We start from the raw sequence: 14,003 nt of genomic DNA on the forward strand, positions 1-14,003 counted from the left end.
TTAGAGAGACTGATGGCTACAGAACCTATTATATCTATAAAAAAAACCCCACCCCACTGTGTACCTTATTTTCTGAAATAAAATGGGGTCTCTTCTAGAGTTAGAAGTGCCATCAATATTTTTGTGGTTTATCTACTTCTTTCTGGCAACGTGGAAACAAACAAAAAAAAAACCCCTCTAACAATTAGTACTTTCTTTGAAAGGAGTCATACCCTTTTTTAAGCCCATCTTCTACAAATTGCATGTTTACAACCACGCTGTTAAGACCACGCATTCATTAAAATGAAATTATATCATTTTTAGCCTACTTGAAGAATTTTGTAGGGCAGAAAGATTACTTAAATACTTTCAGCATTTCTATGATATATAACCCCATGTAATGGACAAATTGATTTGATGAAAGAAATGGTGTAAAGAAAGGTCCTAATTCCTAGAGCAATCTTCAGAAGCATAAATAAACACTGAATTGTATTCTCCTTCATCTTTTGGTGCATTCTAATGAAAATGCTAAGCTTAGTCATAATGACCCTTAGAAATTGATTTCAGATGACCACAGTTTGTACAGGAAGTCATCTAATAAAAAAAAGAAATAGTAAATAGTAAGCACAAAATGAACTGCTCAGTCTTTCAAGCATAGCAAACCTGAGGCCATTAGGTCTCAGCTACTGGTTGTTACTACTAAAAAAAGAAAGTAATCCGTAGCATCTCTTATACTTGGGTCACTAAGACAAAGAGATGGAAGTCTCTATGAGTAGTAGTAATGGCTATGCCCACCCCAATTCACACTATTTCAATAACATCAGGTAATCAAATCAGGCTCAGGCATCTGTAACTGACACACTGTTCCCTTAACTTTGCGTTCCCTAAAATGAAGAGACTTATTAAACTGAATTTCTTCCTCAGATCTACATGCTGGTGCTCTCCAAATATAATTTCTTATTAGGATTACATGGGTCAGTAAAGAGACATTAGCTTTGAGCAAATGACTCAGTATAGCACTTGCGGAGGAAAGAAATTATAATTAAAAACTATTACAAAATAAATAAAGCAAGAAATAGTAGTAATGTGAATGGTCACCAGTGGTAGAATACCACACTATACAAGAGCTGCAGCCTTCCAGTACCTGAAGGGGCTACAAGGAAGCTGGGGGGGACTTTTTACAAGGGCCTGTAGTGACAGGACACGGGGTAACGGGTTTAAATTGAAAGTGGGGAGGTTTAGATTAGATATCAGGAAGAAATGGTTAACAGAGAGGGTGGTGAGGCACTGGAACAGGTTGCCCAGAGAAGCTGTGGATGCCCCATCCCTGGAAGTGTTCAAGGCCAGGCTGGATGAGGCTTTGAGCAACCTGGTCTAGTGGAAGGTGTCCCTGCCCATGGCAGGGAGGTTGGAACTGGATGGTCTTTAAGGTCCCTTCCAACCCAAACCATTCTGTGATTCTATGATATCTGAGAGGACACTAAGAACAAGGACACTGAGTCATTCTGAAGAGTAAATTGCATTTGCTTTTGTTTACACAGGTTCCTGCTTTAAAAAAATATGATATTCTACTGTACTTATTTTATCCACCATCTGATCTCAATTTAAAAATGTAATCCCTATTGTAAGAAAGTTATAGTTAAATTATGGAAATGGGTTTGCATGACAGCAAGTTAGTGGTTTCTCTGAAGGTTTTTTTTAAACCAATCTGCAGTTTCCAAACTTGTGAGGATTTCTGTAGGTTTGTTAAAAATCAGGAAAAATGATATAAACTATGTTTGGCCCAGCAAAACCAACATGTTGTTGTTTTTCAGGGCATCACCTACCAAATCCAACAGGAAACATCCTCAAGCTATACAAGTGTCACACACACCATGTTTTGAAAACCTTGCCCAGATGCACCACATCCTGTAATTAGAAAAACTGTACCTTCTCACAGAGCTGGATAGTATAAAATGAAAAGTACTGCCAGTACTGTCAGACTGGAACCAACAAAAATTTTTTCTGGTTTTTTCAATATCATTATAAAGTATAAAATTTTAATTCAGTTCCAGAATTTGCTAGAAAATTTCAGCTTTAAGAAAAGTCAGCAGTTTTTTCTTTATAAGACTATTCATTTCAGTTGAATTGATTAATGTATTTAATACAATTAAACTGATTATAGTAAGCTCAAAATAGTGGAGTGAAATAAGAAATACTCCATTCCGGAGTGAACAGAGGCACAAACTCCTTCCTCAAGGAACATCAAATCAATAATGGAAATTTCAGTTTACAGATGCTGAATTACTTGAACAGATATTATGAAACAGGAAAAAAAAGCAAGTAACAGAAAAATCCATCTGAATATTTTTCTTACTTTGGTGTGCATTAACAGTATTTCTACTGATTAGTGGTAGAAAAGGTTTTAAGACTTCTTTTTTGCTAGAAATTTCAAGGAATTCCCAAACAGCTGATCATTTAACAAGATCAAGAAGCTTGACATCTTAAATGCAAAGGGATGCACAGCAACCCCTGTGTGCATACATCTGCATTCTAAAAACTCCTAAACAAATGGTAGCTGTCACAGTTGCCTGGACAGTTCAAGCTTGCCCTCTTTCACACAGAAGATACTTCAATCTGTAGTACTTGTATCACGTAAATGCTCAACTCCTCCCCATGCCCTCAAGCTAAAGACCTATTTCTAGATTAAGCAGGTAAAAGTTTATGTCCCTATATTAGGGTGCATCAGGCTGGTTTTGCAGAAAACATGGCTTTCCTGCCAACAACTGTCTAACCTGTTTTTTAAACAAACATGTCCTAATAAAGGTTCCAGCACTGCCAGAAGCACTGCTCCAAATGAGAGCTGAGTTTTAATTAAAAAAAAAAAAAAAAATCCTTTCTTTTTAGTAACAGAAAGGAGCTCACTCTCTTCTTCGTGACACTTGAAATGAAGACAACTCCTTTTCCTTTTATAAAAATGCAACACAGCAGCTATAATCTCATGATACTACCAGCAAAAATTTGAGGTCCTCTTCAAGTGCAAAATAACAGGATGAAATCAGATATTCTTTGCAAGTTTTATCTATTCATAGATACTCAAAGTCAGAATAAAACATAGCTGGGCACACTGAGGTAGGTGGAAGTGAAGCTTAAAACACACAACTGATTTTGCTACTAAATGAGGAGTCCCACAAACTGACTGAACTCCTCCTGCATTCCAGAGCCGTGGGCAGGGACAGAAGATTTAGATTTCTCCTTCTGTTTCTACAGAAGGTGCAGTGCTGATATCTTTACTGTGTGATGTATTATTTCAGTAGAATGCACAGTTCCACTTGATTCCATACATCACGCTCTTCATCTCTATTATTAAGATATTCTGTAAATTATGTATCGTAATTAGTGCTAAAATGTGTCCAGTTAAATACTGTATTATGGCAGATTTTTTAAATTTACTGCTAGATGAAAGTCTGGTGATCTGATTTAATTCTTCTAACTAAAAGTCCACCAGTAACATGAACAGGAAAACATTTTTATTCTGTATTAGTGTTCTGAGAAAAAGTGATGGTTACTAGGATTTGGACATAAAACATTTCTTTAGAGAATATCTAATGATGAAAAATTCATTTGATCAATTATCACATGAAGCTCACATGCTTCTTAAATGAAAAATGAAAAACTTCAACGATGAAATCTATTGAAACAGAAAGTCCAGACACAATGTTGAACTGGGACTCAAATTCCACTGATCATACCACAGCAGAACAGTTTAAGTTTAGCACTCCCAAATTTTTTCCCTGATCGTTGTCCAAACAATTACCCTAGCCCCATCCCCCTGTCGTGTATTTCAGACTTCCAGTTATGTTCTAAATACACAGTGAAAATACTAATAAAGATTTCAGATCAACCTGGTATATCACTCAGCTGCGACTATTTTGCAGACTTAAAACTTTACTTTCAAGATGTTTTAATAGAGAAGCAGGTAAATGGAGAAGTTATCACTAGTGCAGGAAGAACACTACTCATACGACAACCTGGTAGGAAAATGTCTGTTTCTAAGATTTTAGCATGGTCCTTCCAGCATAGGAAATAACACAGAATTAAATATTGATACTTCTTATCACATACAGAAGAACTGTAAACTGATGAGACACACTGTTCTCAGATCACAGTTACTGTACTGCTCAGGAAAAAGCCCACATATTTTTGGGTACTACTTACAAACTCCAGTGATATCTATGGCTTCCAGCTTCATTGTACTATAAGTATTAGGAAATCTTAATCAAGTGTCCAATGATTTACACAGACTGCTCTACTGTATGGATTTGAAGGAGTTTCTATCCTTTTGTAACAGTGTTGAATCTAGCCCTGTAGTGTTTTCTATCTAGTATTTCAACTGATTTCTCCGGCTGCTTTGCTTTTTACAAATAAAATTTTTATATATAAATCATAACCATGCACCTTTTCTCCTAATATGCAATAAAAATGTCATTGGAGAAAGAAGAGGCTACATAAATTCTCTTTAGAATGAGGGGTTGGGTTTTTTTTTCCCCCAAAAGTTGACATACCTTCACTTTAGAGTTCTCTATCAAATGCTGAGCCATTGATTTTATCAGAACTTCAAAGAAAAACCATGAATACTGCAGAAAAAAGAAAATATTCTGTAAAATTGCCACATGAATTCAACAACCATTTCAATACAATTAATTCCTGTTCTTCAGTTTTGAGCAGATAAGAACATAGAGTAAAAAGTACAGTCCAATATATACCTTAAGTAACTTGTTGCTTGTAAGAAAGTCAGCAGATGGCTTTAAAATTGTGGTCATGGACTTTGTCAATTCTTCATGTACTGTCTTGTATTCAGAAGCAACATAGGGTTCAGCTTTATAAGCATACTTGGGGAGGAAATAGAATATAATATGAAACCATGACATAACATGAAACAATTGAAATTAAACAGATGCATCTAAATTTAAATATGCTCTTTTTAGAGAGAGGGGAAAAAAAAAAAAGGAAATATTTCATTTACTTTTTACTTACCTTGACATAAGACCTCAGGTAGCTATCCAAACCTTCTTCATGACACTGAGCAACAATATGGATAATAACCCTAAACAAAAGTCAGAAAACAAGTAAGCCTACAAAGAAAGTTACGACTGCAATAGCAAAAATGCTACTCTGTTACAGATTTATGCGATAACCCAGTCATCGCTTACACTCTATGAAGCACTTAAAATTCTTTACCTTGTCACATTGACTGCAACTTCTTCTTGAGTCGCTCTAGTGAGGACTCTAAAGAGCTGGTTTAGAATAGTCGGCAGGAAAGCGATCATCACATGGCCTTCCATAGCATGAAGGCTCTAAAAGAGAACAGTGATACTGTCACTCTCTTGAAACAACGGCATTTCAATCACAAGTTCTGAAACCATAAAATTTAATGTTTTTTTCCAAAACTACATGCTGCTTGCACTATTTGGTGTTAATTACACAACACAGTGTAACTACACAATACAGTTGTTAATAGTTGCACAGAAAGCAATTAAGAATAGTTTCCAACATAAGTGTTGGGCAACTATTTTCCATATTAATGTAAATAGGGGATAAAAATTAGGCTTTATTAAAAGGATTTCTGAAGTAGTTAATTGTACTTTTGCACTGAAGTGCATACGAGGTAACATTTCAATGAAAACAACACCTGTGTACACCACAACAAGGTGATGCTGACATGCTGCTATACAATGTTATGACATCCCCCAGTACAGACATCTAGCAAACATAAGTTCCACAAAACCATACAGATAACTTACCTGTCTAACACTAGTTACTGCACAAAATATTAAACTAACATTGAAAAACAGAATTAACTAAAACCCCTAACTACCTAATGCTGGCAACTGGAGACAGTGAATTACTAACCACTCAACTTCTTTATGATGTGCCTTTGCATTCTATCACATGCCAAAGATATTAGACATAACCACCCTGACATAAAAGGCAGTGTATAGCATTTCATTCTACATTGTTTTATGCCACAATACTCCCTGGAGTTACAGGGAGCTTATAAAACAAACAAAAAAAAAAGACTGTATTTGCTGAACATGCATCAGACACCACACTTCAAACATTTCTATTCAGTGTTAAGCAGCTGCCTTGCCTTTGAATGTTTGCCTCGAGGCATATTCACACTTAATGCAGGTCTCAAAACAGTCTTCCAGTTCAGCCTGGAGAAGAGAAGGCTCCGGGGAGACCTTATAGCACCTTCCAGTACCTGAAGGGGCTACAAGGAAGCTGGGGGGGACTTGTTACAAGGGTCTGTAGTGACAGGACAAGGGGGAACGGGTTTAAATTGAAAGTGGGGAGGTTTAGATTGGATATCAGGAAGAAGTTCTTCCCGGAGCGGGTGGTGAGGAGCTGGAACAGGTTGCCCAGAGAAGCTGTGGATGCCCCATCCCTGGAAGTGTTCAAGGCCAGGCTGGATGAGGCTTTGAGCAACCTGGTCTAGTGGAAGGTGTCCCTGCCCATGGCAGGGGGGTTGGAACTGGATCTTTAAGGTCCCTTCCAACCCAAACGATTCTATGATTCCTTCCTACACAATAAATGATTTCTCTTGGAAACAGCAGTCATATGCTACGGCATCTTTTCTCTAAGTCCTAAATATGAAAACATTAGGTAAACATGCAAATGAAACTTCAGCTCACACATTTGTCCAGGATGCAGATATATTTTTGGTGAAGGTGCTGCTTTAATGAGGACTCTGGAGTGGACTTTTACCCAAGCATCTGATGCCTTGAGAATATTCAATTACATTTAGCTTGCCAGAATCTCTCCGGCAGGAATATGGGTAACTACAAGAAGATCCTTCAATTTACGAAATGCTAAGTGATGTTTGGGCTCATGAAACATGAAGGAGAGCATACAAACATCTTGAGTCAGATGAGTCACAGAAAACCTTTAATTAGACATGGCAGACTGCTTACACAAAAACCTGTTAGGGAGGGCAAGAGTAGATAGAACAGAGAACAGAACACTTGTCAGGTTCAGTAACGCAAGCTACTCTGCCAGTAGCACACTGACTGCGGAGGAAAGTAAAGCCTAGGTATTTAAATGTGTCTCTGCCACTACAGCATAGACGTTGCCTGCAGGAAACAGTCACAAGCAACCTGAAACATTGACCTTTTTAAGAAAATGGTGAGCCCACAGGCTAGCCAAGCCTGGCACAGGTGGGTACAGGCTGCCACAGAGAAGGCAAGCTCTCAATACACACAAGGAAAAAGTATTTGGGTTCCTGGGAGGCCTAGTTAGAGAGGAATTTGGCCCAACAGAATTGAGAATAGTCGTAATTTGTATTTAACACAGAAGATACCTACCATTTTTCTTCTTTAACCACAGGGCAAGGCAATAGAGTCAGTATGATGTGTTAATCTAGTCATGTGGAACATGTTCATACTGTGCAGTGACAATGTTCTGGTGCCAGACAACAAGCAAAAATTGTAAAGAAGCTCTGTGGTTGCACTATTCTGTCCCAGAGACTTTGGCGAGACATGGTCTTGTCATTGAACCTAAAGATACTGCTATTGTGGAATTATCATAGAATCATAGAATGATTAAGGTTGAAAGGGACCTTAAAGACCATCTAGTTCCACCCCCCCTGCCATGGGCAGGGACACCTTCCACTAGACCAGGTTGCTCAAAGCCACATCCAGCCTGGCCTTGAACACTTCCAGGGATGGGGCATCCACAGCTTCTCTGGGCAACCTGTTCCAGTGCCTCACCACCCTCTCTGTGAAGAATTTCTTCCTGATATCTAATCTAAACCTCCCTGTTTTCAATTTGTACCCGTTACAGTGTTTAAGCAAAGGAATAAGCTACTCAAACTTATTACAGCGTATGTGATAATATACAACTAAAGTGAATTATGTGATTTGGGTGTGATCTGAGGAAATGTTCTTTTGAGCTTTCCCTAAAATATTACTTTGATACCTGATGGTAATTTTTTTTTCTACCAGACTAACAAGAGTTGTGAATGTCAAGAAGACAATCAAGCCTTTGATTCCAGCCAAGTGTCATTTTTGACAGTCAGCAGGCAACAAGATAAACCTGAAATTGCCATGCTAGTCCCTGGAAGAAATTTTGATTATATCAGATTCAAGTAGAGCACTGGTAAACTTAAGAAACAGTGGGATTTCCTGAAGTACTGTGAATTCTGATGAACCAAACAGGTCAGAAAGTGACTGAGGGTTGTTTACAACTTCAGCTCATGAATCAACCAACTGCCCACACCAAAGTACAGGGCCATTCCATTCCTCATAACATGGCAGCAATGACTGTTCAAGATCCTGGTAAAAAGGGTCTCCATGGTATGCAAACTGATTTTTTTAATATTAGTGATTCAGACTTGCTGTGTATGGCGAGGATTTTAGTAATAATCATGCTTCTCATGTAACATCTGTTTCCCAGACCAACTGCTTCATATTCAGCACCAGAAAGAACCAATTCTGTTTTTTCACCTAAACTTATCAATAGAAGTTCAATTCCCTGAGGTCCCATATGGGCAATAATCTTTCTTTTCTTCTTGACACCAGAAAACATCTGCCATTTTCTCTGGCATCTTAAGTAGCAGGAAGGCTACAACTCTTGAAAAAAAATTATGCAACTGAAACAATACTGACAATATTAAAGAGCTTCAATGAGCCACAGGTCAGACTTTAAGACCTCTAATTCATGATGACAGATACTCAGAACATATCATCCTTACTATATGGAGAGAAGAAAAAGACAGGTAAAGTCCAATGATAAAGGTTTGGTGTCCCAACTGATTTCAAAACCACAACCAGACAGCAAGAAGGCAAAACTGCAGCAAGGAGAGGAATGTCTTTTATGACTAGGAATTCTAAAAACCTGGGTTTCCTTTGTTTGTATTTCGATAGAACATGGGAAGGCATTGAAAACCAGTAACTTTAAACCCCTTGCCAAAAAAGTACAAACAGTAGGAAGTGAGAGGTGAAGAGATTCCCTTCTTCAAACAGAAATCTCAGACAGCAGGACTGTAGTCTCCCAGAAAGGTTACTTGGGGAAAGATGGAATATTTCCCTTGGCCTCAAGGCAAGACGAAATACTCTGAAGCAGCAGTTCTTCTCTTCTGCCTCTATCAGACACATTTCTTCAGAGCACAAACCACATATATACAGTTAGAAAGATTCAGTATTTTGAAAAGTGTCACGATGACAGAGGATATTTAAGTGTTTTATCAGGGAGAGATTCTGTACATAAGCTGCCGCTAACTCCAGTAGGGCTTCTTGGTATTGCAGGGTGTGACTTTGAAGCCAAAACACTGCCAGCCTTAGTGCTAGTGCCATCTAACTGGGGACTACTTGGTATAATTACTGCTTAAGAAAGCAATGGAGATAAGGATGGCTCCAGATCTAAAATTATCAAGGAACTCGAAACAGATAATTTTAGTGATAAACACAGAAAAACAACATACTGTATCAAAACAAGAATGTTAGTAGCAGAAACCCAAGTGAGAGGCACTTCTAGTGACTCATTCTAAGTAACCAAGGGGGATGATGAAGTTCAGCTACAAGACTACTTGTTCTCTGCCTTACCCTTTTGATGTGAAGCTGAAATGGCCAGAATCCATTCTAATGGGTTGTACTAGTGACATCTGCTTTGCCAGCAGGTTTTGGGATTGCAACATTTCAGAATAAGGACAAATAGAAGATTGAGAAACAGGTCTCTCAGTAAAAAATGGTAGTAATAAAAAGAACCCATTTCTAAATAGACTTATTATATCTTCCTGCTGTTAATGTACTGTGTCCTCTTTCATACTAAAGTTGATCACAGAAGCCTTGGGGCAAGGAAGAGGACTCAGAGCCATGGTTTTGACATAACCAAGGTCACAAAACAAATTCAGTTCAGAAGTGTGCCACATTCAACAGTTAAATTCTTAAATGTCCTGAGTAGACAGTTCAGTTTTACTGATTGATGGTATTCAGTTACAACAATAAACTCTGCTGTGCCTAAGAAAATGAAGAGTTACTTGCAATACCTTAGATAGATATTAAGACTGAGCTTCATATTAAAAATCTGGCCTACTTGGTCAAGACAAAATTGCACTCTATTGATCTCATCCTGTAGACAATGATGACATCCTAAACACAACTTTAGAAAATCAAGAGTGAGCATTCCTGACAATTCCCATGTGCAGGTTAATTTGATTATGTTGACAAACTGTGATGGTTTTACTTGGGATAGTAATTTTCCTTGAGATAGCTAGGATGAACCTATGTTTTGGTTGTGCTAAGAATATTGATAACATGCTAATGGTTTTGGTTGTTGCTAAGGAATGTTTATATCAAGCCAAGGACTTCTTCAGTTTCTGATACTGCCCCTGTGTTCCCAGCTCCTTCTCTACAAGAAGCGGGTAGGGGACGCAGCCAGGACAGCTGATCCAAACTGACCAAAGGGACATTTCATGCCATAAAACATCACGCTCAGTATATAAGATGGGGCTTGCTCTGGCACACACACTCTCTCTCTCTGGGGCTTGGTCTGGCTCTCGTTGCTCAGGAACTCGTTGGGCATTGTTTTGTGGGTGGTGAGCAGTTGTTATCATTTGTTTTCTTTTCCATTATTTCCATTACATATCCTTATTAGTAGTGGATGTATTTTTTCATTACTTTTTATTAGTAGTAATATTTATATTGTTAGCATTATTGTTATTTTAGTATTATTATCTTTTTTTTTTCATTATTAAATTGTTCTTATCTCAACCCAGGAATTTTCTTGACTCTTGCTCTTGGTTCTCCTCCAGTGGGAGAGAAGGGGAGATGAGCAAGCGGCTGTGTGGTACTTGGCTGATGACTGGGGTTAAACCACCACACAAACTAAGCCATTAGTGTTTCAAAATTATCACTCATGAGGCTGACCGATACTGTCTCATTACTTCCTCGTGGTTTCCTCTTACACTGCAATTGTAAATTTATCTAGGGCAGAAAGTATCTTTTTGTTCTTTTTATATTGCATATTCCGTTAACGAGACCTTAATGAGAGAAAATGCCTGAAGCTCCTAGGTTTTGCAAAAGTATAAATAAATAATATAATCTGTTATTCACTGACACTTTATACCTTAAGATACTTTACAAGATCGGTTCCTAGTGCACGAGCTCCAGACTCTGTTTTCTGACAGTACTGAAAAAAATTATGCAAGTGCTGGTCCTGTCAAAGATAAAAAGACCAACGAATTAAACAATATCTAACATCACTATCCATAATCCAAAACAGAATACACTAAAAATATTTATAGGTAGAAATCCATATCCATACATTCAATTTTCAAAAAAATTCAAAGTACACTACTCAGAAGACTATTTAGTCTACATGTAACACTGATTTATTTTTTTTTTAACCAACTTAAGAAATTTCCAGTGGTTTTTGGATACCCATTATACAAAATACCACCTATATTTGCTTCAAGACAACCGACATGCAGAAAACAGCATACTTACTGTTACATTATCCCAACTGATCATAATACGTATTTTATGAGCAGCTATAACAGGCCTCGCTGCTATTAGAATGCCAGTAAATAACTTTAAAACAATTATGACTTCTCATCTGATTTAAAATTCAAGAGGCTTACATTCTGAATAGCTTCTATTTAAGGCGTGCTTTTTTTCACAGCTGATGTGAAAGATACCATGCACAGTGTCAAAAGACAAAAAGTAAGAGGTCAGCATACTGAGTTCAATAATCTTCCCAAATACTGTACGTACATAAACCAAACATATTATTCCTTAGACTTTCTCCAATTTAATTTCTTTCACAACTCACCTGAGTATACACAGTTGAAACCAGATGTGTGGATATTTTTAACAGCTGTTTGCCTCCATCCACCCATTTTATTTCAGGACCAGAATGCTGCACACACAGGAGGAAAGGTAAAATAATGTAGCAGTATACTAGCGTAAACCAATTTGTTCATATTAACACAAACAACACTTTTTTTTAAAAAAAAAAAAACAGGTTGAAGAAATGTGTGCAATGAATAAAGTCATTAAAAAAAATTATGCAGGTATATTACCAAAAGCATTTATGAAGCTTAAAATGTTTGTAAGTCCCATAGTAGTTTCCTGACTGGCTAACAAAATTGCTTTTCTCGAAGTAACAGATTTCACGTTTCCCCAATAACTCTTTGACTCAAGAGAAATATCTACTAGTTTTCGGAGAAAAACACAAGAACTTCCACAGATACAGACACAGTTTAACTATTAACATCAGTCACTGAGAGGTAGCAGCCAGTGCTTCCTTTCCATCCCTTTTCCAAAGAACTGACAATGGGCATGCTCAGCTGTCTAGCCTGACAACCGGCTGGGGGCAGATTTTACTGCTAGATCTATGACCAGTCATATTAGTCCTAACCTTCTACCCATGGGCATGAGCAGAGACAAACAGCAGAGGCATAAATACACCTATAATGTGAGAAGATGAAAGATGTGAAGGAGACGATGGTTGGAAAGCTTACAGCAGAGTTGAAAAAGAAAAGGCAGTATAACAGGAGGAGAGCAGCAGTTGTTGATTTTACGCCTCTTCCTCCAAAATGAGTCAATTTTGTCTCTGCATTTCATTCTCTTAGTCAAATCCCCTATCACATTTTACGTTTTGTATCCTCCTTGGTATAAGTTTTGTTACTACAATTTTGCAAGCTTTCTGCTTTGAAAAATACAACAATAAATTTTACTAGTGAAGTAGAAAGATCACAAAAATCAAGATGTAAGAAAGACTTTTTCAGGAATAAAGGACTTACTGAAAGGAGACAGCATGAAATGCTAAAAAAATTTAGTAAAGGACTTCAGTTTATTTGCATATTTTCATAAACTCAAAATAGCTTTAATATATTTCAAAATTACTGTAACTTCTAGTTAAATATTACTACAAAAAAGCCAAACTTCAACATTTCCTAAAGTCACCAGCTAAATAATAACAGAAATAAGTACTTAATGTAAACAAAAAAATCTATATGAGGGCGGGCTGATTCAAACTCTTGTAGAAGTCAGAATTTAGTCATAAGCTTTGTCTCCCATTTCTGTTTGGGTTGGTTTGTTTGTTTCCTCTAAGTCAGGTGTCTCACTTTTGCAAAGCACTCCATTTCAACCATATAAAAAAAGTTCTACTAGAAAATGACTTATATCTTATCAGAATTACAAGCAGATCTTCTCCCCACATTTGTCTTTTTTTGTTTTTTTAAATATTAGAGCAATGTTTTACAACGTACCTTTCCAACCAATCTTATCAGAATTACAAGCAGACCTTCTCTCCACATTTGTCTTTTTTTTTTTTTTAAATATTAGAGTGATGTTTTACAACGTACCTTTCCAACCCCCACTTCTTGATAGCTAAGATAGCCTGATGGAAGATTTGCTGACACTGGGATGTGTTGCTCATTGGTCACCACTCTTCCATCTTTTATTAGAGGAAGCCAAGAATACCCAACTATGGAACACAAAAGACAAGTTATTTAAAATACGTTGTGAATCTTTACAAAAATCCTTACAGAAGTCTTCCTGTACACTTCTGATAAGTAATTCATAAGACAGAAAATGTTACTGTAAGCACCAACTGATTTGAACTCAAAGGATTAGAAATAATTAAAAAGGTAAAACAATTGTCAGAGTTTAAAAAACCCATACGCTTGATAGACATTCTAAAACATTTGAAATGTTTAAACTAAGTACTTAATGAGATCCTTCAGACAGTATAATGTAATTAGAAAGCATTGTATGGATCACAGAACTCATAATTATAAAATCTCCCCAGTAGTTACTGAAATTACAGCATTAGCACACAAACCTTGTGTTTCAACAACATCCTTCTTCTTTGTACTCCCTTTGCTTGAATTATCACAACTGACATGGTAGAAGGTGAACAACAAATGGTGCTTTTCATGTAACTGAGTGGGCAATTCTATTTTAATCTGAAAGAAGACAAAGAATCACAACCTTCGTAGAAGTTTTCAGCTAGAGCAGTGACATGCCTTACTGGCTGCACAC

At 37.2% G+C, this 14,003-nt stretch overlaps 1 protein-coding gene across 1 annotated transcript in view; it reads right to left on the reverse strand.

Annotated features, from left to right (window-relative positions):
• DOCK9 (dedicator of cytokinesis 9) overlaps positions 1 to 14,003 on the reverse strand; it is a gene marked incomplete at its 3' end in the record, with an annotated part of 114,765 nt that overhangs the window by 45,735 nt on the left and 55,027 nt on the right. Inside the window, exons 20-27 of the mRNA XM_010155614.1 lie at positions 13,804 to 13,927; positions 13,325 to 13,446; positions 11,788 to 11,874; positions 11,083 to 11,172; positions 5,200 to 5,315; positions 4,996 to 5,065; positions 4,725 to 4,850; positions 4,524 to 4,595 (exon numbers count right to left, since the gene is read on the reverse strand). Coding sequence (XP_010153916.1) covers positions 4,524 to 4,595; positions 4,725 to 4,850; positions 4,996 to 5,065; positions 5,200 to 5,315; positions 11,083 to 11,172; positions 11,788 to 11,874; positions 13,325 to 13,446; positions 13,804 to 13,927 — 807 coding nt within the window. The remainder of the gene's footprint in view (positions 1 to 4,523; positions 4,596 to 4,724; positions 4,851 to 4,995; positions 5,066 to 5,199; positions 5,316 to 11,082; positions 11,173 to 11,787; positions 11,875 to 13,324; positions 13,447 to 13,803; positions 13,928 to 14,003) is intronic.

Source organism: Eurypyga helias, unplaced genomic scaffold (assembly GCF_000690775.1).
Source record: "Eurypyga helias isolate BGI_N326 unplaced genomic scaffold, ASM69077v1 scaffold2567, whole genome shotgun sequence".
Classification (NCBI taxonomy): domain Eukaryota; kingdom Metazoa; phylum Chordata; class Aves; order Eurypygiformes; family Eurypygidae; genus Eurypyga; species Eurypyga helias.